Source organism: Pelecanus crispus, chromosome 3 (assembly GCF_030463565.1).
Source record: "Pelecanus crispus isolate bPelCri1 chromosome 3, bPelCri1.pri, whole genome shotgun sequence".
Classification (NCBI taxonomy): Eukaryota; Metazoa; Chordata; class Aves; order Pelecaniformes; family Pelecanidae; genus Pelecanus; species Pelecanus crispus.
The window spans coordinates 31,939,830-31,966,241 of NC_134645.1; the positions used below are offsets into that span (position 1 = coordinate 31,939,830).

At 38.8% G+C, this 26,412-nt stretch overlaps 3 protein-coding genes across 6 annotated transcripts in view; 2 read left to right on the forward strand and 1 right to left on the reverse strand.

Moving 5' to 3' along the window:
• The window catches only part of WDR26 (WD repeat domain 26), a 30,246-nt gene extending 24,793 nt beyond the window's left edge, over nt 1-5,453 (forward strand). For both annotated transcript variants that reach the window (XM_075706797.1, XM_075706798.1), the window contains 3 exons: nt 133-262; nt 2,995-3,180; nt 4,728-5,453. In XM_075706797.1, coding sequence (XP_075562912.1) covers nt 133-262; nt 2,995-3,180; nt 4,728-4,753 — 342 coding nt within the window. In that variant the 3' untranslated portion in view covers nt 4,754-5,453. The remainder of the gene's footprint in view (nt 1-132; nt 263-2,994; nt 3,181-4,727) is intronic.
• A 9,057-nt stretch (nt 5,454-14,510) lies between these two features.
• Nucleotides 14,511-22,689, reverse strand: CNIH4 (cornichon family member 4). Of its 2 annotated transcripts, XM_075708104.1 has the most exons (5): nt 22,611-22,689; nt 21,105-21,173; nt 19,927-20,039; nt 15,258-15,398; nt 14,511-14,663 (listed from the first exon to the last, which is right to left on the reverse strand). In XM_075708104.1, the coding sequence occupies exons 1-5, from the start codon at nt 22,677-22,679 to the stop codon at nt 14,636-14,638; spliced, it is 420 nt and encodes a 139-aa protein (XP_075564219.1). In that variant the 5' UTR covers nt 22,680-22,689; the 3' UTR covers nt 14,511-14,635. The 2 variants fall into 2 exon arrangements, with proteins under 2 accessions (XP_075564219.1, XP_075564220.1); XM_075708105.1 differs by lacking the exon at nt 15,258-15,398.
• A 438-nt stretch (nt 22,690-23,127) lies between these two features.
• NVL (nuclear VCP like) overlaps nt 23,128-26,412 on the forward strand; it is a 43,772-nt gene continuing 40,487 nt past the window's right edge. For both annotated transcript variants that reach the window (XM_075706765.1, XM_075706766.1), the window contains exons 1-4: nt 23,128-23,184; nt 24,885-24,958; nt 26,128-26,180; nt 26,269-26,365. In XM_075706765.1, coding sequence (XP_075562880.1) covers nt 23,128-23,184; nt 24,885-24,958; nt 26,128-26,180; nt 26,269-26,365 — 281 coding nt within the window. The remainder of the gene's footprint in view (nt 23,185-24,884; nt 24,959-26,127; nt 26,181-26,268; nt 26,366-26,412) is intronic.

The window sequence follows — 26,412 nt, forward strand, 5'->3', positions numbered from 1 at the left end:
ACAGTACTGAAGTTGGCTGAAGTAATGTACTTTCATCATGTTTGGTTTTTTGGGGTTTTTTTTGTGTTTCAAAAGAATGTAATGAATAATGTTTAATGATAAAATAATGTTTTTTATACTTCTTATTCCCAGGGAGTTCACTTATGGGACTTACAAGACAGAGTTTTAGTGAGAAAGTATCAAGGTGTTACACAAGGATTTTACACAATTCACTCATGTTTTGGAGGTCATAATGAAGATTTCATTGCAAGTGGCAGCGAAGGTAACATCATTCCCTTTTGTGCAGAAAACTGGAACACTGTATCCTTCCTATACCTTACTTTTATAATTTTGTTAGCAGCTGTCATCTATAAAAGCAAGCAACTGGTTCATTAAGTAAGTTTGAGGAGCGCTGAGATTTTGGCATACTTCAAGAAGTAATTGTGTGCTAGCAGAAACAATCTTTTGAGAGGATGGTAGTAGTAGAAAGTATTAATGAATCTTTTATGTTGCTCCTCTAAAGCAAAAGTATGTGCACAGTTTTAATTAGAAGTGGGTGGGGTGTTCTTGAGGCTTTTTGTGGTATGATACTTAGGCTTATGGTTTGAATCAAAAATACTTCTGGGGAGTGCTTCATTTGCCTGTTAAAGATATAGGTGTGGTGAGATTATTTTAATTTCAATAGTGTTGTCAGCTTAATTACAGAAGGAGTAGTCTCAAATTAAGCAGTTGTTGACATAGTCTGGTAGGGTTTCTTGGTGATCAAAGGCTTTGTGGTATGTTTTTATTGAACTGTCTGTGGCAACAATAGAAATTAGTTAATGGTTTATATGTTGAATTGGTTCAGTTCTGTCACTGATGTAGTGCCATCACCTCCCATGGAGGTCACTTAAGATTCAAGCCTATGTAGGGCTAAGACTTACACTTGGAATATGTAATCAATCACTGTTAGTACTGTGTAACTCACAGCTGTTGGGAAATAAGGTTGGCCAGGACATTACTACTATCCTTTTCTGGAAAATACCAAATATGTCTAAAATAAAGCTGAATTTCGCCCTCTGACCAGACACAGTGGAATATAATGACTGAAGGACAGCACCTCTAATCCAGTGTGAACCTCTTCATGGTTGAACAAGGTTCTTGATTTGGGACCTGAGTACTGGAAAGTTCAGGATTTATGTTGAGGCATACTGATGTGCATGCGTAGGTGTAGATACTGCAGTGCACCAGTCCTTCCCCCCCCGCCCCCCTATTTATTCTTTATCTTCATTGTCTAAAAACTACTGAGCAATATTTGAAACTGATGGCACCCTATTTAGATTTGGACTGTCTGAAGGTGTTGCCTCTTTGCACTGAATTGTTGCAAATGTGGCTACTGAGAAAGTTTATGTATCTTAAAAAAGCAAGCAAACAAAAATAAGAGATCACACTGTCATAGCCTTTTTAAAAAAAGTAATAGATTGATTACATTGTCATAACTTCTTAAGGTATGTTGTTGGCTAGGTAGGCTTTTTTCTAACACTTGCATCAATAGGAGGAAAATGGAGGTCTCTTTCTAAGAGGGAAATTGACTGCTGACTTAATCTAGCTAACTTGTTTTTTCTAAAACAAAATACAGACATTCTGACAAGCACCAAAATACTGGTTTGTGTTTAGGCTTTGATGCTCCCAGATAGCAGAGGCTTGGGTGTCCAGTATTTAAGCAGAGAGAGAATTGTGTTGTTTGAATAGTGTGGATATGTAGTCTCTTGAAATTTTAAGTAGAATGTAAACACAACCAGAACATTTGCATCAATACAAGTATATATAAAGGTGTTGTACTCAAATGAGCTGATTCAGCAGAAGACAATTGAGTTATCACATGGTTCCATTATGGTATTCTAGCAGGTAGGTCAGAGAGCAAGTTTGTTTTGTAAGGGGTTGGGAGGAGGAATAGAAGAAGACTGGTTTGTTTGCTAAGCCTTCAGAATGACATCTATGTTAAAATCTTTCAAATGAATTAAAATACTTCCATTTGATATGCTAGACCTAAATACTAGGCTTTTGTGTAATACTAGTAATGCATACTTCTTTAGTTTGTATAATTCTGTTTGGAATATTCCAAAGACATTCCTAGAGAGGTGAGCCCACAGACTTGTTAAAGGCTGCTAGTCTACAGTTGGGGAAACACCTTTAGTCATTTATTCTTAAATATGGTTGGTTATAAAGCAGTAACACTTCTCTAAAAATTGCAGTGGAGTGTCTGACCAGTTCACTGTTCTGTTTCTAGCATGTTGCTAGAAGTAATTAAAAGCTTCCTATCACAAAATAAGATCTGTAGGGTTGTTTATTGCATCTACTTTAATACGTACACGTTCATATCTTTAAATACCACAATTGTTGTCAAAGACGGTAATAGCTCACGACTTGAGACATTAAGCTTTGTTGCCCTCCCTGATTTGCTCTGCACTTTCACTGGAATGCTTTAGGTCTTTAGTATCAAGATCTATTTCATAAACTATAGACCTGTGATCTTATCTAGTACTCACCAACAGGTGGTGGTTGCAAATATTATGTCTTAGCACTCATGACTTTATAATGCATGTACTAATCTGTAAATACGATTGTCTGAGGAAAAAAACCTAATCTGCAGGACTTCCTTTTGAATAAGATCACAACTCCATATTGTTAATTTTAAGAGTAGCTTGGTTTCTCTCTTTAGCCATGTATTGGCTTATTTGCATTGTAGTCAAATGTTTTTCTTCAAATACCAAGCGTAGTAGACTTGCAAGTGTTAAAAGGGAGTGTGCCTCTTAATGGAAGAGCTTTACCCATATTCTTCTGACCACTTTTAGAATGAAAATTTTGTTAGTGCTATTGCATATTGAACAGACATGGGTTTTAGACATGGGTTTTGCAACATTGATGGGTTTTTTTAGTTGCTGAGTGCTTGTGTGAAAGTGCTATTTGATATGACAAATTGGTCTGTGCAGAACAATGTTTCTCATTATGGTTTTTTATGCATATTTTATTTAGATCACAAAGTATATATTTGGCACAAGCGTAGTGAGCTGCCAATTGCGGAGCTGACAGGGCACACACGTACTGTTAATTGTGTGAGCTGGAACCCGCAGATTCCATCCATGATGGCCAGCGCCTCTGATGATGGCACTGTTAGAATATGGGGACCAGCGCCTTTCGTAGACAACCAGGATATTGAAGGTAAAAACCAGTGTGTGTGTGTTCTCTAATCACTAAAAAGTTACATCGAAGGCAGCTAGTTTGGTGGATTTTCTTTACCATAAATAGGATAGAAAAATGCTTTTAATTCTGGGGTTAGAATCATCACTTTTACTAAAAAAGAAGTTACTGAATTTTTTTTAAATGTATGGCTGTTGATTTTTATCTAAGTTAGTTATGTTTGTGGAATAAAAGGGAAACAACTGGTATTTCCAAAATGATACTCAAATTTCTGACGTGGCCCTATGGAAAACTGTGGTGTCACTAAGGCCTCAAGATTATATTAACTTACTTATGTAGACTGAAAAATCTTGCCTCCAACTCTTGAGGTCTAATAACATACAATGTTACTAAAATTTAAATAATGCATTCTGACTGCACGTAAAATTGAATAATGGTATTACAGTGCTTACAAAAGGAATCGCCAACAACTGGAGAGAGCGAAGTTTCCCACCATAAAATCTGTACGCAGTTGATTCTTTCCTAACCATCAGCAATCATCTGTGTCCAGGAGAGAGACACAATGCAACCTTTTTCGCTGCCAAAATGCACACTTGTTCCCAACCCTTCTTACCTGCCCTCCCCCCACCTCCCCCCGAATTGTTAACAAGATGACCACCGGGGGGGGTTGTTCTCCCGTTTATAGTCTTCTGTCATTTACACATTCAACCTTATGGTAAAAATTTACAGTAGACATTAAAATGAAATACAGTATATCCCATTGTCACAGGATGTGTGGATACTAGGTGTGGACACAAGTTCAAGGGGAACCCGGACAAAGTAATCAAAGAGAAATCCATTGAGTGCTACTAGACAAGTAAATGCCTTTGGTTCAGAATGTCCCTTAGGTGAAAATGGCTGATAGTTGGAAGGATATTAGGAGGAAGAATTACTGCCTTTCCCTGCTCCTGTGCTTTCTGACACATCTGCTTCTGGTCTTGGATTAGGTGGACCAGCCTGGCCAATCTCCTGTTTGTAACACCTTGAATGCACCCATAAGGACTCAGAGCCTATTCTCCAGTTGGTTTTACTTGTGGTTTTGTTTGTTTGTTTTCTCCAGTTAGCTGCTTGCTCACTCTTTCTTAGTTCCTCCAGAAATGAACTAGTAAATGCCATAAAAATCACAACAATAGGAAACAGATTTTTCACAGCAGTGCTTCTACAAGAGGTGTAGGTGCACAGAATAATACCTAACAACTTAGGAATCTTAAACGGATGACAGACAGCTTTGTAATTAGCACACTCCCCTGGAACTTGAATGCAAATGTGTGTTACTTCTTTTTGGAAGAGAAGCTTTTTGTGTACCAACACCTAACATGCTAAATTAATCTCTAAATTAATATGAATAATCTCTAAAATAAGTAATTTTTAGCATGCGATTTAGTTACAGTATAAGATCCATTAACTACTGCTTGTTCAGTGAAACTTATGTAAATACGCTGTATTAATGACCTTATAATAGAAATATTAACTATGGATAAGATCTTCAAGGTGTGATTTCTTTTTCTTATGTTTTTGTTTTTGCTCAGAGGAATGCAGTAGCATGGATAGTTGATGGCGAATTTGGAGCAGACGACTTCAGCTTAACTTAATTAGTCGTATTTTAAATGGCTTGGGATTTGGTGCAAACAAACATGATTGATAGCTGGACAGACATGCTCGTCATGAAAAAACCATTTCTGAAGCCCGGTTGGGGCCAAACATTTACCACCCTGCTTCATAGTAACCAGTCGAGATGAAGCACGTCGTTAGAACGTTGTTGGACACCGTGTTGAAATTACCCCCCCATCGGTTGTGAAGAACTGTGCTACATTCAGGCTAACCATTGAACTCGGTATATATATTTTTCCCTCCTGCCTTTTTGTCTGGCAGGCTACTGTTCTTGTTGCTCTTCTGTGTTATGAAGTTTAAATGCTTGTTTGGAACACTTTATTTAACAGTTTAGAAGGCTTGATAGAAAGAGTGCTTTAGTCTGAAAGAGTATGCATTGGATAGGAAAGTATTTTCTTCTCTTGTTTCTCAAGTCTCTCTCTGCCTTACTTAGCTTGAGATCTTTGCAGCTTGGTTCATGGATTCTAGCCTTGCCCGTTGTGCAGTATATATAAATTGAGATGATAAACCAATGAACTATGTCAAAAGCACTCTCAGTATCACATTTGACAAAAAGTTTTGTACTTTTCACATAGCTCGCTGCCCTGCAAAGGGGTTAACAGCACAATTTTTTAAAAAATAAATTATTTATAGGATTAAAATGACTTCATTTGTATACATTTGGAATTAAAACAATGCAAGAAGTGTCGTGAAACACGGTATCACTGATGCTTTTCTGGAGTGTCTTGAGACCCAATCAAAAGCAGTGGCTGGAAGGAGCTTTACATAGGCAGTGAAGCTTGTTTTAGAAGGAGAAACTCACTGTCTGTCTTTACAGATATTTAGGAAAAAAGCATTTAGAGTGCACCACCAGACTAAGACTTTAAACAAAGACAAGGTCTTTTTGGGTTTTTTTTTTTAATTACATAAATATATGCAACAATGCTGGTAAAAGGTAGGCTACACCTCAAGGGAAGAATGTGTTGAATCCTTTCTTCACGAAGTCAACATTTTGTAACAGTAATTAACATACAAATCACAATTAAACACTTGTATTATGATGGAAATTTTTCTTTGATAAACAAAGGCGTATGGATTTTCTTTTTGAGCCTATACTTTTAACTTTGCAGATTTAAATGCCTCTCCCAGACCTTGTTGCAAGCTGGTGCTGTGAACATCTTGACACATCTAGGAATAGTTCCACTAATAGCCCGTGTTAAGAAAAGAGAAAGACATTTATAACTTAAGTATTTATTCTTTTTGACATAAACAGATGGCCTGGCATCTCTGTGCTTCTGCACTACACACAAATTTATAATGGGATGGCACTAGATTCTCTTTTGCCACATTGGGTGGAAAGGTAGTGTTGGTGCTGCTGTGAAGTAAAGAGGGAGCAGGGAAAGGCATGCCACTGAGAATTGATGTGAACAGAAGTGTGGACTTCATCCTTTAATGAGATAATAATCTAGTGTCCTTATTAGTCATGTGTGGAAGAAGGGTGGGGGAAGGTTTGCCGGAGTTCCTGGGAAGAAAAGTGTAGCCACTTTGATGAATGGGAATGTGGTGTCTAACATAAACAGTCCCTTTTTTTCTTTCCCAGAAAAACAAAGTGAAGCTTAGCAGGTTAGATTTTTTTAGATTCCAGCCATCAGGTGGTGTGGGTTTTTTTCCTTGCCTTTTGTGTAAACTTAAACATGATTTAAGATTCTGACACTTTGGTTCAGACCAGCCCTGAATCTGACATACTCCTCTTTTAGTACCTCCAAAATGAAGTAGGAACTTAATGTTCTTATGTTCAATCCAGTACATTTGCCTCAAAATTAAGGTGAATTTCTTTGATAGCAGTTTCACAGTACTGGGAATACATGCGTAAACTTAAGACTACAAATCAGTTCCTTCTTCTATTAGCTAGTTCTAGAGGAAGCTGTTTGTTTCTCTTCCTAGTTCAGACAGTGTAAGATTAGTCAGTCTTGTTCCTGTGGCATCGGTGTTGCAGGGAAACAGAAAACTTCCAAAGGTCAAATTTGAGTAAGCTAAACCTTTGGGTTTTAAATAAAGATTGAATACCTAAATGGCAAACAGTGTTTTATATGTTCAAAACATGGTAGAATTTATAACCAATGACAGTATGTGAATCTTTGGAAGTTACCTTAGTATTGTCTTACTCTGGAACTTACGTTTTCAAACAAAATGTTATTTAGGGAGAGTAAGGAGGATAATCCTGGTTTTGATGTCTCTTAATGTCTCATACAGTGGTCTGGCACTACTTGCTTACCTCATACTCATGGGACTTCAGTGGGAGCTTCAGGCAGGTGGTGAAGGCTGGATCAAATCTCAAGCTTAGATTTAAAGTCTCATATGCACTTCAACAGGCATTTTTAATGTGGTGGCCAAACCTAAACAAAGTGAGACTCCTTACCTGGTACAAGCTGTGTAGGGGTGTGTATGGGCTGATGCCTACTTTCCACTGCAATGCATTGTAATTAGAAATGTAAACTTAGTACTTTTGCCAAAATACTGCCCCTCCATTCTGGGGTTTGTCTTCTGGACTTGGTTTGTACCTCTAAAATACACTTCAGGTATTTAGAAGCAGAGTTAGGGAGAAAGATGTGTTCTGGTATCTCCAGTTTCGTGGTGCAACTATGCAATGTAAAGGAAAGCTCCATATAGATGGCACTGTTTCCAGAGTGTCTCAATAAGGGTGTATTGCATAGCTGTCTGCTTCTCACAAGTGAGGAGCAGAGATGAGAGAAAGGTGGGAGTAATCTTCATTTTGCCACACTACTTGTACTTGGTCCCACAGTAAACTGACATTATAGATCTAGCAGTAATGACTACCATTCCAATCTGTAGATTAAAGAGGAACCTAAACTATTTCTAACATGTCGTGTATTCACAATATGTGAATTGAAAAGTACCAATACTTTTTGTGCACAGACATAAAATGAGACTATGGGGGTGAGGGGGAAACAAATAAGTTTGCTCATTTGCAACATGTTGATTTCCATGTGCTTAAAAATGTTCATAGGCTGGAGTCTAAGGCTGGAACAAGTACACACCCACAATAAATTACTGTATTTCTAGTCAACAGACCTATGATTTTAGAGAGGAAAATACTGTAAACGTGTACTCCTTTTGTAACTTTCTCTGGCCAGCTGTTGGCTTAAAATAGTCACAGTAGCCCCAGGTTACTGTCAAGGCAGATCTTTAAAAATGCTGAAGCATTTCATTATCTGAATGTTCTTTAGCTGTCCAGGTAAGTAATTTTCAAGGCACAATGGAGCACAAAAGGGAAAATGCTAGATCTGTCCTTGTTGTGGAGGGGAGGGTGGTGGGGGGAGATGATGCCTTTGTTTTTAAATTCCCTCTGTCTTTTCTAAAGTTCTCCAACTTTAAAGTTAAATTCTTTTTATGATTAAAGATGCAAGCTAGAAATCTATCCAGATCTTGCCAGTTACTTCTCAGCTTGGCTTCAAACAGGTAATGTTTAATAAAACTCAGTATGTTCTTGGGAGTTTGTGTCTAGTTGTATACTTCTACACTGCTAAGTGATGCTCCCACCCAAAATCAGTTTTGAAGGCTTCCTTAGCAGGAAACCAGGACTCGTACAATTAGCTGTAGTTTGAGGGAAGATGTTGCAGACCAAATGGGGAGGGAGGTAGAGAAAGAGGAATGGACATAAAAAGCAGGATTTACTGACTAACAGACAAACTACTGTAACTCAAGGGGGAGGAGGAAAAATGCACTTTCAATAGTTTGTCCATGTTCTTAGCTACAAAATACACTTGTATCTAATTTTTTTTAGACAACTGTTAAGAAGAACACCCATGCCATAAACAGCTAATCCTCCTTTTGACTTCCTCCTGTATTTTCCACATTGGCTTGAGTCCATTTTCAGCTGCCATACTTAATTTTGAAAACTGCTACTTTTAATGATGTTTAAAAGAAATAAATTCATTAACTCTGACACTTTTTTTAAACAGGGTGGACTTAATTGAAGTGTGCAGTGTTGAACTACTGCTGCAGTAGCTGCCTCTAGTTGTTGAAATAAACTGTAGACAAGTTTTCTGTCTATTAATCCAGATAATCTGGATTCAATAAAATGTCTGTGCGAGTGTTCCTCCCATCTGGTATGAATGTGTGCGTGCATGTGGTCCATAAACAGACAGAGAACCAAATGCTCTAGGTACTTGTCATGTTTTATTGCATACTTTAAGTCGTGTGTATGTGAAGTGTCCTTTGACCGGAAGGTTTTGGTTAATATCAGTATATTTTTATAAATTTGAAATTCATTGTGCCCCATCTTTTTTCTTAAGCATTTTTCATTGTTAGGGTATATGTGCTAGACATGAATCTTAACATTTTTAGGCACAGATGGAAAAAGTTATTGGCTCCTTGAAAACATATGGGACAAAATGGATCCTCAAAGCATGTATGTACTTACAAACCAAGCTGTAGAGATCAAGAAAAGAACTTTATTGTTGATCTCAAGATTTCTAAATTGTCAAGATTTATATGGAGTTGTGGTGGAACTAGTTAACACTTAGAGCTTTTGGTATGTAATGACTATTTGCTATGGACTGATATTAAATGTTTCAAAGGATTGCATTCTTAAACTTTCTGGATTTTTGTTACTCTCCTCGGCTTATATTAAGTAGTTAAAAATTTCTTTGCTATATTACATTAAAAACATAAGAACTTTGGGTCTCGTATTTATTTTCACTTGTTTTACTAATTATTTACAGAACACCGTTTTAACTTTTTTATTTTATAAATGTGTAGTATTTTAAACATATCTTTAAAAATTGTTCAATTGGAACTACATTAACTTCTGATTTGTTTTTATTAGGATTTTTAAAAAAAAATACACTTTTTCCATGTTGGTGCACAGCACTTAACAGAAATGTTTGTATTCCCTTTCTTTCAATTCAATAAACAGAATAAATAACTGGAATGAATAGTTCTTAGTTTCCCTAACTTCACTTATGTGACTATGACTTGGCTGTTCATTTCTTGATCATTTAATTATAGATTTCTTCCCCATTTGTAGTATTTCCCTTCCTTGCTAGGAAAATTAATTTGTGGCAGTTTAGGCAAAGATTAATTCACTCAGTCTTGTGTGGAGGCTTTCCAGTTCTTGATGTTTGGCTCTAATCTACTGCACACTTGTGTTTTCACTATGTTTAGCAGTTGACTTGCCTGTGTCCCATTCTGTGCTTATCTAACTTGTTGAACGCCTGCTCCTTCAAGGCTCAGTGAAAGCCTTGATTCCTTAATGCTGGAGCTTGCTTAAATGCTGGACACAGGTTGCTTTAGGTGATCAGTGTATTTTGTGGGAGTTTTTTGATATCTCCTATTAAGAAGGTGCCCCTAAAGTACTTGCATCTCTTGTTTAGACTTTTCTTAAGTGGGAGATCAGGGACCTCCAGACTTCTATCTGAAGTTGACCTAAGTGGCTTCTGTGAGAGCTCTTGAAAAAGACTTCTCAGTTGTTGCCTTTCTCTCAAACTAACCCTGCATTTTGTCCCTCTTTCCTGTGCCTTGAAACAGAATCTCATCTTTGTCCTGCATTTTAGGCATTTTTATTCAGCTCTAGCTAATGTTCTGTTAAATAAAAAGCTGTGCCTAAATTTGCCCTCCCCTTCCTGTAGCTTTTCCAAACTCCAACTTTTGCTGAAATGCATTCAATTTTTAAATTCTTTTAGCTTCTAAACTGATTAGAAAAGGCCTTTACTCCCTCTAGCAGCACCTCTGTATTAACCTTATTATTACCCTTTGAGCAGTGTTTAGATAATCATGGCTTAAATGCAGGTGTGAACAGAAGGGGCATGCCTTATCCCTCTCCATGTGCTTCTCTGTGCCACTTCCCTTGGGTACTGCCATTTGCAGGAGGGTTGTGAGATTGCAGACCTGCTTCAGCCATGAAGGATCCACACAGCAGATGAAGGAAGTTAGGTTTTTGGCTGGGTCTGTTACTGTGTTTCACCTGCTGTCCTATGTCTGCCTTTTAACTGGTGAGAAAATTGCAAGAGAAACAGGTATATGATTTCTACAGTACTGTGAAATTTCAGCATATGTAAGACTTAAAATTAGTTGTAATTTTTTTTAACCCTTCAGATTATTTAAAAGAAATTGCATAAGGAACTTGATAGTGGATCAGCATTTCACAATTAACTTAAATCCAAACTCTGCCTGAGGTAGGGTACTTCTCCAGAGGGACAGCTTCTGGTTTACTGTCGCTTTACACCTTGGCTTATGCTTTCTGTGCTGCTTCCCTCTGCTACTTTGCATGTGTTGCAGCTGCTTAGGCTTTCTGCTCATCACAGAAAGATGGCAGTCCCTGTTGTCTCCTCACTTTAAAAGACTTACAATGCTCTGAAGAGTAACCACTGAAGTTTGTATGCCTCTAGGGTTTCTGCCAAAGATAAGGCAGTTAATGTACTGATAACTGCACAGTGGTCAGTATAGCCTAACTTTTTATATCACCACCTCCAGTTTCATCATTTCCATAATATCCTTAGAGGCAAAAATGGTCTTTTCTTACCATTTGTACAAAATCATGGACTGCATCTTGTGAGGAAAAAAAAAAACCCAAAAACAAAAGGTTAAAGCTATGCCAATACTACAGATAAAGATTTGCTCTTATTGGCTTATCAGGGTTTCAGTTGACTGTTAACCTGCATGTAGAACTATTCTTAGGACTACTGGTTATACTATTAATCCCGCTGATTTACTATGTTCCATAATACAGAACTATTTTAGAATAAAACAGTAGTTTACTAGAATGAGGACATAAGGATATTCTTTACTAAAACAAGATAAAGAACCAAGTCTGTAACTGTAACAATTAATAAGGGGGAAATATGTTATCATACATATTTTAACTAATCTCCTCCTCCCAAGTGCAGTACTATAACAGCTAATATCTCTGAAAACTGTTGAAAGATTAGTATCTTAGCAAGCTGGCTAGGGTGGGGACTGTGGGTGAGGAAAAGAACTTAATAACCTTAGTTAAAAGTTAGAATCCCTGTAGGCCAACTTCAGATTTATTTTCATTGATTAAGAGCTTTCTATAAATCATAGCTAATCATTTGAAGGATAAGCTAATGGACCCCTCATTAAGTTATACTTGGATACCTCAGTTCCAAAGGGAAATATATTCTGGTGAGTGAATAGGAGGGAATCTCTGTTTTGGTCTCACACTGATGCATAGTGATAAAGTTAGGTGGTTTTTTTTTTTTTTAAATTTAAAATCAGTCTAAAATTTGTAATTGTCTTGAATTCTGTATAGTAAGCTTGGATTTAAATTACCCTGTTCTCTCCTGATGGAGACCCAGAAAGTAGGGAGTTTATTTTGATTTTTACTACTGTAAAATTTCTGTGCTCTGTGGATCTCCAGTGAGATAGATGACACTACGATCCCTATTCCCAGCTAATGAACTACCTTCTTAGCAATTAGAAATACATTTGTCCTGTTGCTGATACTGAGCTCTGTGAAGATTTCTGTTAAGGCAGGAAATGACCCTCTACAGTAAGGAAAGCTTCAAAATCACCAGTGTAATTACTCAGCAGAATTGTAGTCTCTGGAGCCTGCTACTGAGGTTTTTACAACTATTGTAACATGTTGTTAGATATGAATGAACAGAGAATTTATTTATATAAAAAAGTGGGATGGGAAATATATATGTGTAAAAAAAGTATACCTTGTTTAATAGTTGACAACCACCACTTAAACATCTGTGTGTTTTTTGTTGGTCTATCATGGTTAATAATTCATTTTTGAGGAAGGAAGTGGGGAGGAATCCACAATAACATCCCTCTAGGTCAGGGATATACATTGAGGCATATGCTACCCCCCATTTTTATGGGTTTTTTCAGATATGTTGTTGTTCTCCCTTATCCTTCCCTGTCCTGATCCCATCTCTGAAGAAACAGTTCCCCCTGTAGAGGAGAATAGAAGCTTTTCATAGTGAGTGATAAATTTTACCAATTCCATTAGGGAATGGGTCTACCCTATCTAATGTCATCGCTGCAACTCTGAGGTGCTAGTAGTTAGAAATCATTGAAGACAATGTAGCTTACAAATATTTTCATTAATAATAAAGCTTTTTATCTCAAAATCATGTCTTTAGAATAAGATATAAAACTGCTAGTCTAAGTGGTAGACTTACAGATTAATGATTGGGTTTCTCAGTGTGAAATGTCATTAATTAAATTTATCTACTGGTAGCACTACAGCAAGGACTTACCTCAAGCAGCTTATTAACACTGCCCTTTCTTCTAATAGAAAAAACCCAACATACGTGTAGCATGGGTTTTTTCACATACAAATAAGGTAACTTAATTACCTACTACGTAAGCTGCTACAAAAGTTACTGACTCTCCTCTTTTAAAGTTTTATTTACTCTCCTTTTTTCAGACCTACATCCTGTTTGGGTTTCAGCTTTATAAGGCAGTGCTTTCTGTAGTCTGATTTTTGTGGTGTCAAGTAGTCAGTAGCATGCAGCTGTGGTAGCTGTTTCCCTAGTTATGTTCTAATGAGTGTAATTTCAGCAGTTTTTCATCTTTGCAACAGCTGAACTTGGACTCCATCCATCATAAATTTAAAGCCAAACTTTTCCTAGAACAAACACTGAACACAAGGTATCTAGAAAAAAAATCAAGCTTCAGTGTTGTCCTTTCACTGCTGGCTATGAAAGCCATCTAACTACAGTTATACACCAAAGAACAAGTACTTAAGAAAGAAAAGCTCATAAATTTTAGGAGTTAATTACAGAACTGTATTTTTGGAGTGTTTCACTTGATGTGTTTGTTTCAAAAAACCTGTTTCTATGCACATATTAAAGATTTAAAAACAGTGAGGGTACAAACTCAGGTTTATATACTTATCACTGATGCAAGAGCCACACAAACAGCACTTAGTTTGCTGGTGTCTTCAAAGCTGAGTCACATCAGAATTGGGATAACTGGGTTATGGTTTACCAGCCCACCTCCCTGAGCTAGATGTACTCTTGATTTATCTGACTGGATATGGAAAGAGCAGGTTCATGGAGTAGTGACTGCAGATAGTTGCCTGCTCTGTAATCAACTCCAACCCTGGTGCAATGTGATGTTTACTTTGTATGGAGGTCTATAATGTATTTCAATGACAAAATAGGAGTTGAAGGGGAAAAGCAAGTACTAGCCATGTTTCTTATTTATCGTTTTTTTCACTCTTAGACACAAGTGTCACCTTCACTAAAGGGACCTTAATCCATCCACACACAAGACTTAATATAGGTTGTTGGAGGGAGGGGTAGAAAGGGAGAAAAGTGTAATTTTTATTCCATTGCTTTTTAGCTGGAAAAAACACTGACACAAAGATGCAAGCTGTGCTATTGTTCCACTTTGAAATCTATGTTCCAAGTGCTGCTTCAAACAAGGCTCTAATAGGACAGCTTGACAGCCAGGGGCACATCCTGACACCTTTCAGTAAGAAGCAGACATCAGAGCTGCACTTAAATTTGTTCTGGAACTACCACTATTATCAGCCCATGCTGCTGAAATGAGTTTCCATTCTCACTATTTAATTCCTATGAGAGCAGTTCTGTAAGCAAGGATTTCACCTTACAGAAGCAGCAGCTCCAGCAGTTTGAGTTGTAAAGGAACAAAAACAACTGCTACACAAATCCAATGTCTTTTGAAAATATTTTATGTTAAAAATACAGAAAAATATTTCTTGTTCAAAGAGGAAAAATATACTGCATGACGACACTGCTCTAGGTATGTTTAGAAGGTGTCTGTGGCTCCACAACCAGTCACTGGAGTGATGACCCAGCTTGGCAGCTAATGGTTCTTTTTCAACTTCTCAATCATTTATCAAAGCCAGAATCATACTGTGACAAAATAGAAAACATGATACCAGTGGATTACTGAAGCACATGCAAGCAGGAACAGCTACCGCTTTCATGAGAGAACTGCACCTGATTCTGAAATAGAAAGTCAAGGCAACTATGCTGTGTGCTTTGCTTATGAAGACAAGGACTGCAGAAGTAATACTGCAGTAGAAGAACAGTAGTTCTTCCATCTTGTAGTAAGTGGCCCCATTGCAGAACTCATCTGTTTCTAACTTAGTCAGATCAACCTTATTTTCTAAAACAGAACTTGTAAAATAAACTTGGTCCTCAAGATTATTTCCATTCTAAATAGGCTAATTATGCTAGGTGCTGAAATCATATAACTCTTTATGTTGTACTTACAGTGCGTTTGAGATTAAGGAGTAGTCTGAGTTTCCAAACTACATTTTATCAGAAAGAATAAAGGCATATAACGAGCCTGCAGATAGCTATCAAAATGTATTATTGAAGCTTAGCAGGATGCAAAGAGATAAGACACTTAGGAACACCTGCAATTACACTAGCAGAATAGAGGAGATAAAAATAGCTGGCAGACAATTCCTTTGTTCCTTGCGAGCAATTTTTGAAACTAACCTGTAAAGGTACATGAAGAAACAGAGCAGATGAAAGCCTAGTTTAATCATGGCTTCCTTCATGTGTGATTTCAGTTGTCCTCGGTTATGGATCTCTGTGGGATCAAATACCCCCATGTTTCCACTTGGCACCATAATGTACCTGAAAGTTTAAGAGGGAAAAAAAAACCAAACCCACAACAGAAGTATAGTCATCAAAACATTAGGGAGTGTCAGGAGAAGGGGAGGGGGAGAGCTTGCACAGAAGGCACTTTCATCTAAAGAGTTGTTTCACAATTCAACATAATGGAGCTGTTTTTTAGTTCTATTTCCGTTTCAGGATATTGCGTGTATCTCTGCCACTACAACCCACAAAGAATAAGAGAACAAGAAGAACTAAAAGCATCAGCCTAGCTTCCCATGTATAAATGGGAGAGTTTCCAGGTAATAGCCGATTCCAGTTCATTTTAATTGCTGTTCATGGTTACTTGGTGTTAGGAAGGAAACATCCAACCACAGTGGAAAGATGCATTAGATGAAAGGGACTGGAAAAGAATTAATTTAGCTATGAATTAGTGATTTATTTACAAAAAACTCCCCCCACATAGATAATCACAAACTCCAGTGGTCAAAATGAGATAGCATAAGACAAGGCAAAGGATGTATGTATGATTCCCATCTTTGTCACAACCATCCTACATTATCTCAGCAGTGACACTGAGGCTGCAGGATGAGAGATTGGGCAGACCTGAAGAAGTACTGCTGTCAAAACCCACATAAGAACAAAAATTGCGTGAAACAAAGTGAAATGTAAGCAAAAAGAAGAATGGAACCAGCAAAACAAATGTTTGTGTCCTGTGAAAATTCAACAAGCAGCATGTTCTTCTGTCATAAGCATTTCTCAAGAGAGCAAATGCAAGCACATGAAGTTCTCACTCCAGCTGAGCTCAGCCTAGAACAGTATTATTATTTCACTTAAATGTCATACAGGCTCTACCTTCCTGGAATACTTCTCTTTCTACACAGTAATTTAACTCCTGGTCTTACACCTGGAGCAAAAGCAAGGTCTCAGAACTTTTTGATTTTCTTTATATGCTTGTAGAATGGCACCACTTGTTCTCCAAAAGGCACTCCTCCACCTCAATAATAGGAGGGGAAGAAAGGGAACAAGAAACAAGGATGTTTTCTAGCAGCAGGAGACCGCCCCCCCCCCCCCCAATGAAGTCAAGACCACAGTATTTGTCCTTCTTTTACAGAGGCATTAAAAAGCACTGCAGCATATTTAATTAATAACAAAGACAATTATGTCCCATTAAAAAGTTAAAATAGTTCATGTGAAATAACTACAGTTTGAAAGTCTCTTCTAAGTTTGAAGTTTTAAGTGATTGTTCTATTTTCAGTATTAGAACACAAATTATTGTCCATTTACTGGAAATGTAATGCATTTTATTGGAAGAAAAGGAAGAACAGAAGTTTCCTGTACCAATTTATCCTAGAAATAGAGTGCATAGTTTTCTTATATCTCTAGGATATGAGTGCCATAAAGGTAGTATTTATTAATTTTGCTTTTTAAGAAGAATGATAGCACTTAAATGATGCAACTTAAAGCTTGCAGAGGTTGGGAGGTAGTTTTTCCAAGAGACCCACAAGATAGTACAGCTTATATTACACATCTAAGGAACTGTAGTCATGGACACAATGATGCTAGATGCTGACAAACACAACTCAAGCCAGTAGTCCTGCTCTAAACAGGAAAAAATCTTCTGCAGCAAAAGCACACAGAACAAGAAAACTCTCAGTTTTAACAAAGATACACATTAGTGCCTCAAATATCTCCATTCAGTGGAAGCGGCTGCCACAGCAACAGGGCATTTCCCTCTAGATTACACAATTTTGTAAGAGATGTGGAAGATCTGGTCAAAATTTTCACTGAATTTTAAAGATTTATTTATTTATTTATTTTACTCCTTCAGTTTTAAGAGGGGTATGATCTACATAAAGACAGGACAAGATTCACATTATTTTGACCCATTGTCTCAAGCATATCTATATAACAAAGAAGAGAGGGAAGCGTTCAATTTTTTCAAAATTTTTTTAAGAGTTGCTTTCTTTTTGCCTAGTCACATTCAACATTTCCTTTGTAATTCTTGCTTCTTTTACATAGTAGCAAGTCTAAGAAATATATAAGAACTAAAAAATATGTATTTTGCAATATGATTAGATTTCAAATAAGTTGCTTCAATATCTAATTTTAAAGCAAGGAGAATGTAAGACAAAACTGTGTCTCACTGGATATTAAGACACTACAAAATTCATCAAGAAATAAAACAAATTAAATGAGCATCTGAGTACACTGAACAAGAAGAGCCAATAGGATGTTACAACAAACATGCTGCAACTTTGAAAGTCTTCGCTGATGCTGTTTTTTACCAATTTGTCTTCCCCGGGATTTGTTTCTGGTGCCCCTTTCACACAAAACTTCTCTACTCTCACTGAAATCACTGAGACAATTAGTAAATTAAGCCAGTACTGCCTGATTAAGATTAAACAGGTTTTGAAGGAAAGACAGTAAGGGGAAGGGATTATTATCCTACCTTTCTCTCTCTCTTATCACTTAGATACACTACAAAGCACAGACTTCTTCAATCTCAACACAATTATTTTGATTTCTTGGAGTAGAATGATAATCTTAAGCCTTTCTAAATTCATGTGCAGCAACATTTACTCCAGAAATTAGTTCTTGAAATACTCTAACACATGAAGAAGATTCAAACACATCCAGCTGATGCTGGAAGTTTGCAGCTCGTAACAGTGGGTTCACACTTTACCTGTTCCCACTTAATCGTAGTTTAGTAATTGACACCTTCTCCTCTCTTCAGTGCATTCAAACTACTTTACAGTCCACCAGTTTTCTGACTACCACACCTTTGGTCCACTGAACACTGGGTGAAATGTAAGTTCTATTCCAAATCACCAGATTTCCTCTATAGTGCTAAACAACGCACTTGCTTTTGCAGACCTTTAACTCCTTCACTACAGGTGGGATATTCCAGGCTATTAATGTGGGTGAAACGCCTCAATCCTCAGAAAGAAGGCAGGATGAGCAATACAGGCTTAACATTTTGACTTCTTGTGGCAGGACAGGCAAAGATCATATTGTCATATTCATTTATTGCCTACACCACACATCTAAAATTGAGGAAACCATTCAGAACGTCTACCCCATGTATGACAGATATAAAATCAGAGCTGTCAATTCAAAACAGCAGTCAAAGCTTACTGCCTGAAGTGTGGAAATAGAAATAATTGTATCTTTTAAAATTCTCTCTGACCAGGTTTAGAAGGGAAAGCAAGTGGCTACTTTAAACATTAACATAAGTAAGCAAACGGAAGCAGCAAAGGGGTAACCAGTACAAGAAATCTTCAAACCTTCAAAGAAAATGCATTCTGTCTCTAGTGTCTCTGTAGAAACAGTCTAGCCTAAATGAAACATCAAATGCAAACTCCATACTTGCCAGCAGATACCAAAGGGAATACTGGTCATTTTGTGCAACAGCATATAATACAGTTGTACATACAGGTGGGCAAACAAAGCTATCCCTATGTGTATTCATTTAGGCAACATTTCTTTATTAAGCATGTAAGTTATACTGTCTCATGTTACTCCAGCTTAGAAACATTTGAAGGCATTGCTAGCAGTTTTGTAGAAAACAAGGGTGATAAATGCATGGCTATTTTGCCCAAGAACAATGTGATTATCAGTAAAGGGATCCTCAACTTTTTAATGAGAGCTATGAAGCCTCATTTAATTTTACCAGCAGCTTGACCCATCCCTGCAAACAGTTAGCCTTAGCAGCTTCAGGCAAACAAGAATTACAGCCAACTTTTCATACCTATATCTTAAACGTTTGGTCTTTTGGACTTCCTGTAGTACAGTGATTAGAGATAATTTGCGACAAATCCACACCCAGTTTTCATTAGCATAACACCTGCAAAGGTTGAATTATCTGCACACCAAATGATACAAAATAAAAAGAACATTTTTGAACTGACAGTTATTTACAAGTAAACCATTTCAAAGTGGTGGATGGCCCAGTATACAAAGACCAGTAATATTGACAGCTGTCATAAAATGAAAAGTCTGCAAACCTTTCCGAATACAAAGAGGCAAGATAGGGGACCAAAACGAACACAAATGAGGGAGAGAAACAAGACTGTAAATGAAGGACGGTGCAGGGGATAACACCACAGCCTGATGGTTTTACAACCATCAGCCGTGCTGACTTAAGTACTTTTATGCTGATATCACTGTCAGGCATGTAGGCACAGCATGAAAAACATTAACAACTATGTTTGCAGTACTACTTCATAATCCCAATTTGCATGCTATTATTTCCTGTGAACTTGGGAATGACTCACAAATCAAGATTCCCGGGCACTAGAGAGAATGCAAGGAAATGCCAAAAGCTTCATATTCTTTACACTGTTGGGGTTCTTGTCTTTTTAATTGCAAGAAGAAGAGAGTTTTATGTTAGTTAGATCCATGAAGACTGTTAGCAGCTCAAGAACACAACTGAAACATCTCACCATGACATACTATGGTCTTCATACTACACGTAAAACTAAACTAGTAATGGGGGGGGGGGGGGAGGAAGGCGGCGGGGGGAAGCACACAAACTCTTTGCACTTACCTATATATATTCCATGTTGCTACTGGCAAATTAAGGAGAAAGATGAACCAGTGCAATGAAATAAGCATTAATACAGTTACAACAGCATGGCCAATCACCTCGGGGACCACCCACTGTAAAAAGGGAAGAAAAGAAAAACGTTATATGGACAAATGCAAATTCCTTTCTGAAAAAGATCTATACAGAGTTATCATCTGATTCTAATCATGCCAAACTCAGACAGAAAATTCATGGAAGAAGAAAACTCGTGTGATTTCATGCCAATATGGGGAAATTAATACCTTCAGACAGATTCCATGTGAGCAAGCCAGAAATCAGGCCCTAAGATATTATAACAGAGGTACTTTATCTAAGTGTTACAAAGATTTCTAGATAGAAGCACAGCAGCTGTTTGAACACAACTATATTACACAAGCATTTAAGAAAGTGAGTTAAGAAAGTATACAGCGCTCATCTGAAATGACTGCAGAGTACATTGGATTTAGGAATGAGAGAGGCAGATAATTAAAATCTGTACAGATACAGGACATACAAACACCCTCAGGCTTAGAACAGATAAGAAAGTTAATCAATATGAAAACTGGCATAGTTAAATTGGGTCAGCCCCTGGCAATAACGCATTTTTGGCTTGATAGTATCCTGTAGCATTCTCTCTTACATTAAGAAACAAAATACCTTTAAATCAAAATGAACACCCATGTGGGAAAGCCACATTGATTTAATGAAATCAGTTTTAAGCAGATTTGGTTAAAATAGTAATTTTCCTTATCATAGTAAAACTCTCTACTGTTCAAGAGAGGTTAGAAGTTATACAGAAGCCTCAGAGAAAGTTGCTATAAGAATCCCAGAGTTCAGTCACGAGTAGACATCCTTGGTGTGGCACACCTACAAGAATGAAAGCACAGAACTCAAGAACTCTGCAAAGAGTTAGGTCTCAGTCCCATGAATTCAGAGTAGCAGCCCACCTCAGCGCACCAAGGGTCAGAAGAACAGCCTTTCGTGACTAAATTTGCTGAAAGATGGGCATCCAAAAAAGAGAAGCAGAGTGAAATAAAGGATACATGCAAAATATAGCCAATCCAGGCTCTTCAGAAATACATTACACCCCTGTTACTTGTCATGCTAAGATGAAGGACTGTGTTCTTAAACCATATTAAATGCAAAGAATAATAATTTACTTTATTGAGTTTTGAGCAGCACGATCTAGCATTAATGTAGTCGCATTCCAAATCTGACAGTGTAATTATCTGAAGTCCAAGATAAGGAAAAATTGTACGGTAACTCAGAATACACAAAGCTTTATTTTTATCCAGTAGGTTGGAGAGAGCACTCTGTTCTCAGCATAGACTGTCTTGTTTTATAGCTGATCTGCCAAAGGTGTTTTTCAAGTAGTTACAACTCATTCCTACTTTAGATAGAAAGTTAGGCCACATCTTATCATCAGGCAATGGCAGCTGTTGCACGAGTGCTAAAGTTCAGTTCGACACTTAGACCAGACCAGGGAGGCAAACTCAATATTTTTAGTATCAGAATTATTACTATAAGACTTGAAATGAGAACTTAAAAGGAAGAAAAAGTTAATGCATTTTTTAAACTCTCCTCACAATAAAGCTAAATAGTGCAGTTTTAAGAAGTGGATCTATTTTTTTACATTTACAGCAATGTTAGATTAATTCATACTTTGCTAGAAAATAAGAGGGTAACATCATTATCAAATGAACTTTCAACAACTGAAATGTGAAGATTTCACACAGAAAAGTCCTCTCAAAAAAAGGCTTAGCACACACATATGCACGTCATCATGCTATGTCCTGTAAAGCTCATGCTTCTTTTCTCCAAGAAAATGAAAAAGCACGAGATTTTTTCTATCCCTAAAAAAAAAAAAAAAAAAGAAAAAAAAGGACGTCTTTTCATTTTTTCAAAAAATAGCCTATCCTTCTAGGATGAATTTCTTTCAAGTGCTTCTGTACTTTTTTCTGTTAGGAGAACTGGGCAGATTCTAAAATAGCACCAGGATTTTAAAGGGTGTGAAAGTAAGTTACCTTTTATTCAGGGAAAAAAAAAAAAAAGCCAGATCAGTGCTTTGACATTCGAACAGCACCAGACAGCAAAAACTGCGGGCAAGTTTGTAACAAAGAATAGGGAAATTCTGTTTGTTGAGGAACTCACAGTCTCCCAGCTACGAGCTCACACCTAAAACAGAGCAAGGTATCCGTACAATTAAGAGACTGCCGTCTGGCCGTGCTCTTTTAGGCCTGAGCAGCGCCTGAGGGCACGCAGCACCCTTTCCTCCACGCCAACGCCAAGCACACGCTGCTTCTGCCGAGGCACGATGTATTTGCCACAGCACCGGCCCCACACGCCCGTGGTAGCCTGCAGCCACCCGAGCTCCAGCGCTCGAAGGAGGGCACATATTTTGGGCACTGAATCACTCGGCGCTCCCCCGCAGCGAGGCGCTCCCCGCCTCTCCCCGCCCCGGCTCCGGGGGAGCTGCCGCCCCGGGTGCCCCCCGCCAGCGGCCATTACCCAGCACAGGCCCTCACGCCCCGCCACCCTCGACCCACCGGCCCCGCTCGGCCGCCCTCAGCGGCGCCTCAACGGGGCCCAGCCCACCTCGGTCCCGCCGGGCACAGCCCCAGCCCTACCCGCCCCGGACTCCCCCCAGCCCCGGAGGAGAAGGATACGAAGTAGACGGAGAGGAAGATGAGGGCGCAGCAGTCAATCAGCGAGAAGATGAAGACCACCGACTCCATACCGCCGCGGCCGCCGCCCTCCCGGCCGCCGTACGCCACACCCCCTCCGCCCGGGCAGGGCCGCGCCGGGCCCCGCTCCTCCCCGCCGCGCAGCGTGCTGGGAAGCGGAGTCCCCGCCGCAGCCCGCGCCCCGGCAGCCCGGGCCTCCTCAGGGGTCGCGGCCGGGCGGTGCCGCCGCGGCGTGTCCGCGCTCTCCGCGAGGCCGCTGCCGGCCATCTCACGCAGCCCTGGCCGAGGGAGCGGGGCCGCCTGGTGTGAAGCTTAGCGGCCCGGCGGGGCGGAGGCGGGAGAAGGGAGCGCGGCCGGAGCGGAGCCCCTCCGCCGCCGGGCCGGGCAGTTCGAAGGGGGCCTGCGGCGGCTCGGCTGAGCTGCCCGGGCGGCCCGCGGAGGCGAAGCGCTTGGGCAGCAGCTGGGCCCGCGGGGAGGCCCTCGGCCGGGGAGGGCGGCGATGCGGAGCCGGCCGGCGCACTTCGTGGACCTGCGGCTGAAGCAGCGCGTTAAGCAGGTACCCGCCGCGGGCAGGCGGCGGAGGCTGGCGGGCGGCCCTCGCCCCCGCGGGGCGGCTGGGCTCCCTGGGGGCGACCCTCGCCCTCGCCCCCGCGGGGCGGCCCGGCTCCCTGGGGGCGGCCCGGCGGGGCCGCCGGTTCTCGCTGGAAGGGGCCTTGAGCATCCGGCCTGCTCAGGTGCGGGAGGGAAGGGCAGCGAGCGCCAAACCCGGCCTTGGCTCTCAGGGCTTCAAAAGGGCTTTAAAAAGACCTTTCAAAAGGTCTTTTTTTTTTTTTTTTTCCCCTTCCTTCTTTTTGTTGTGTTATTTTCTTCCATTCTCTTAAGTACTTCTGATCCTGAAGCTGGCTGCTATTTTAAGTGTGAAATGAATACTCAAAAAAAAAAAAAAACCACCAAACCCAAAAAACCCCGCTCTGGGTAGATATAGGCAAATTGGAAATGTTTAGATTTGGAAACATGTACATTGATTATATTAAGCGAGTGGAGAAAGGGAAAAAATGTGATTACTTCCATAAATTGAGTGGAGAGAAGGAAAAAATGTGATTACTCCCATAACACACATGTGAAGAGCGGGGAGAACTGGGATTCCTTCAGGTGGCATAGTGCTGTGTTATATTTTATGAATATTTATGGTGACTTCACAAATTAAAAACCATTTTTCTGTGTCTGTGTGTAAGTGTACTCCACTTCTAATTCCTTAAAATGTGGGCGGCTGTTTGAGGGAGCTTGCTTATTTTCCTGTACAAGATCACAGTGACTATGTCTTGACTATTCTGAAATTAAAGAGCCAGCTGGATTTATGGTAGGCTTGATATATTCTGCAGGTCAGTATCTGCCCATGGGTGACGTGAAGTGTAACATTGTTTTAAAAAATAATTCTGTATTAAATTTTAAGCAATTTGATTGTTTTAAATAGAGGATCTCACATTTAATTTGAATGAGATTTTGAAATTCTCCTTGCTGTGATGTTTGTGATACCATATCTTTTAGGGAGATTCTTTGTCTCCTTTTTCTTTTTCTAAGAAGGAATCCACCATTACAGTATTGAAACTCCTCACTCCTAATTTGGAGAGTGGGGGAAGAAAGCAAATGGAGTACAGTTGTACCTGAAATTTAGTACATTCTCTCACACTTTCATAATTGTGGTTTGAAAATGGGTTGGATCAGCTGCTGTCAGGGGAAAAAAAAAAAAAAAAAGACTTGATAGAATTCACTTTCATGTGTCAATGAACCAGCCACCTTCTTTTCTATACTATTCTTTGAAACATCTTGCAAAGATTAAAGTTCTTATTATGACAGTATCCATATTAATTGAAATAGATTGTTTCATTTTTAAGGTAGGAGATCTAGAACAAAAGGAGGCTAACTGAGAGAAACCAAGAACTTTAGAAGGATTGACAATAAGATGATGTGTGGGTTACAAAGTCATCTTTCTTACTAGAAGTCACCAAAGCACCAAAATACTGTATGCTGCTTTTCCTCAGGAAACGTAGCTAGCTAGTTATCTGTGTCTTATTAAGCATTTCCTATTATATTGGGAAATACTGTCTGGGGTGTTCAAAGGCAGTTCAAAGCTGGTTTTGATTTTCATTTTGACCTCTAAGACGAGTAGAGTTTGAAATAGGCATATTTGATCTAGCTGTTCTGGTGAAGTGATTGACAGAGATTTTATTTGCTGCTTAAAATTCTTCATTTCAGTATCTTGCAAGTAGTAAATGTGGCCAGTATGTTGACATTGGAATTCTAGCATCTGATTTGCAGAAAACCTACAGGTGAGCAAAGATTTGTATTCTTACAGTCTACATTCAAAATACAGAATATATGATCTTGTTATTTTGCATTTGTGTATTTTTAATCAAAATTTTAATTTTCTCTGTGATAACTTCATTACCATTTGTTGAGGTTGATCGAAACAATAAGATCATTTCCACTCCAGTGTTTTCCTCTGCTGATATATCTAGTAACTCGTATTTTATTAATTTGAATTCATTGACTTTATTAATTTGGCATTGGAAGATCTAGTTGTGGTTTGTTTTTTGTGGTTTGCTTTTTTTTTTTTTAATTAAACAGCTACAGATGCATTACAGCGTGTTGGTCCTTACTCCAGTGAGCTTAAAATATGAGGGAAAATAACACTTCAGTGCAGGCAGATGGGAGAGATACAGGACTCAGTAAGACACTAAATCTTGCTCAGTTGCTCAGCAGGACAGTCGGTCTTGCCTAATTATTTTTAGGCTCTTAATGCTTTTCTGGGTGGGGAGCGAGGTTGTGTTTAGCAGATCATTGGTGGGTGTGGGGGTTAATGAAAGTGGAGAAATATATTCATTTGTGTTTACATGTTCTATTTATTTGTGCCTTGTTACAGAAAGGGAGCCAAAACCCTTGGTCTTGGGATTTTGTTTTCCCTCTATCATCTATTGTATAAAAGTAAATAAATAAAATACACTCTCAGTAAATGAAGGTAAAAGGTTGATGATTTTTGTTTGTATTTAAGGATGCTCATTAAATCAGATTTTCTCATAGTGACCGTTATTAATTAGCACAGTTATTTCTTGCTGGACTGTCCTTTCTAGACAGTAGTCCTGTTTCCATATGTTCTTGTTAGAATTAAAATTAAAAAATTGGTAGTGTTGTGAAATAGAATGCAGTGTGCTCATTTGTACATTGCTGCTTCTCTATATCTACAGTTAAAGAGGACCTTGATAATTTTTACTAAACATCCCTTCAGAGACCAGTATAGTTTAGTGGTTTTGTTTCATCCCAGTGATTGAGCTATTCCAGGCTTAAGAAAAAACAATCACATTTTCACATAGTTGGTTTATAATAAGATCTTGTGTAGAAGCTTGGGTATCAACTTACAATGTATTTTTTTCCACTGAGAATGACAATACATTGAGGGGAAAAAGCAGTTGGCGTAACCTGTTTATTTTGTTTTTTTCAGTGCAGAATATGGACGAAGAAAAAGAAATGCTTTTAGAATACAGGTTGAAAAAGGTAGTTCTGTCAATATCATGTCCAAGATGCCAAATTCTTTGATTATGCTTTGTCTGTTTTCTTAACGTGTTTGAACATTTTCTTTCAGTGTTTGGAATAATCAGTAATGAAAAGGAACGCGAAGATTTAGCAGTTTTAGAAGCTGAACATGTGGCAAAAAGAGCAAGACAACAAGAGAAAAATGAGTAAGAAGAATTTTTACCATTAGATTACTTAAACAATGCCATTAATA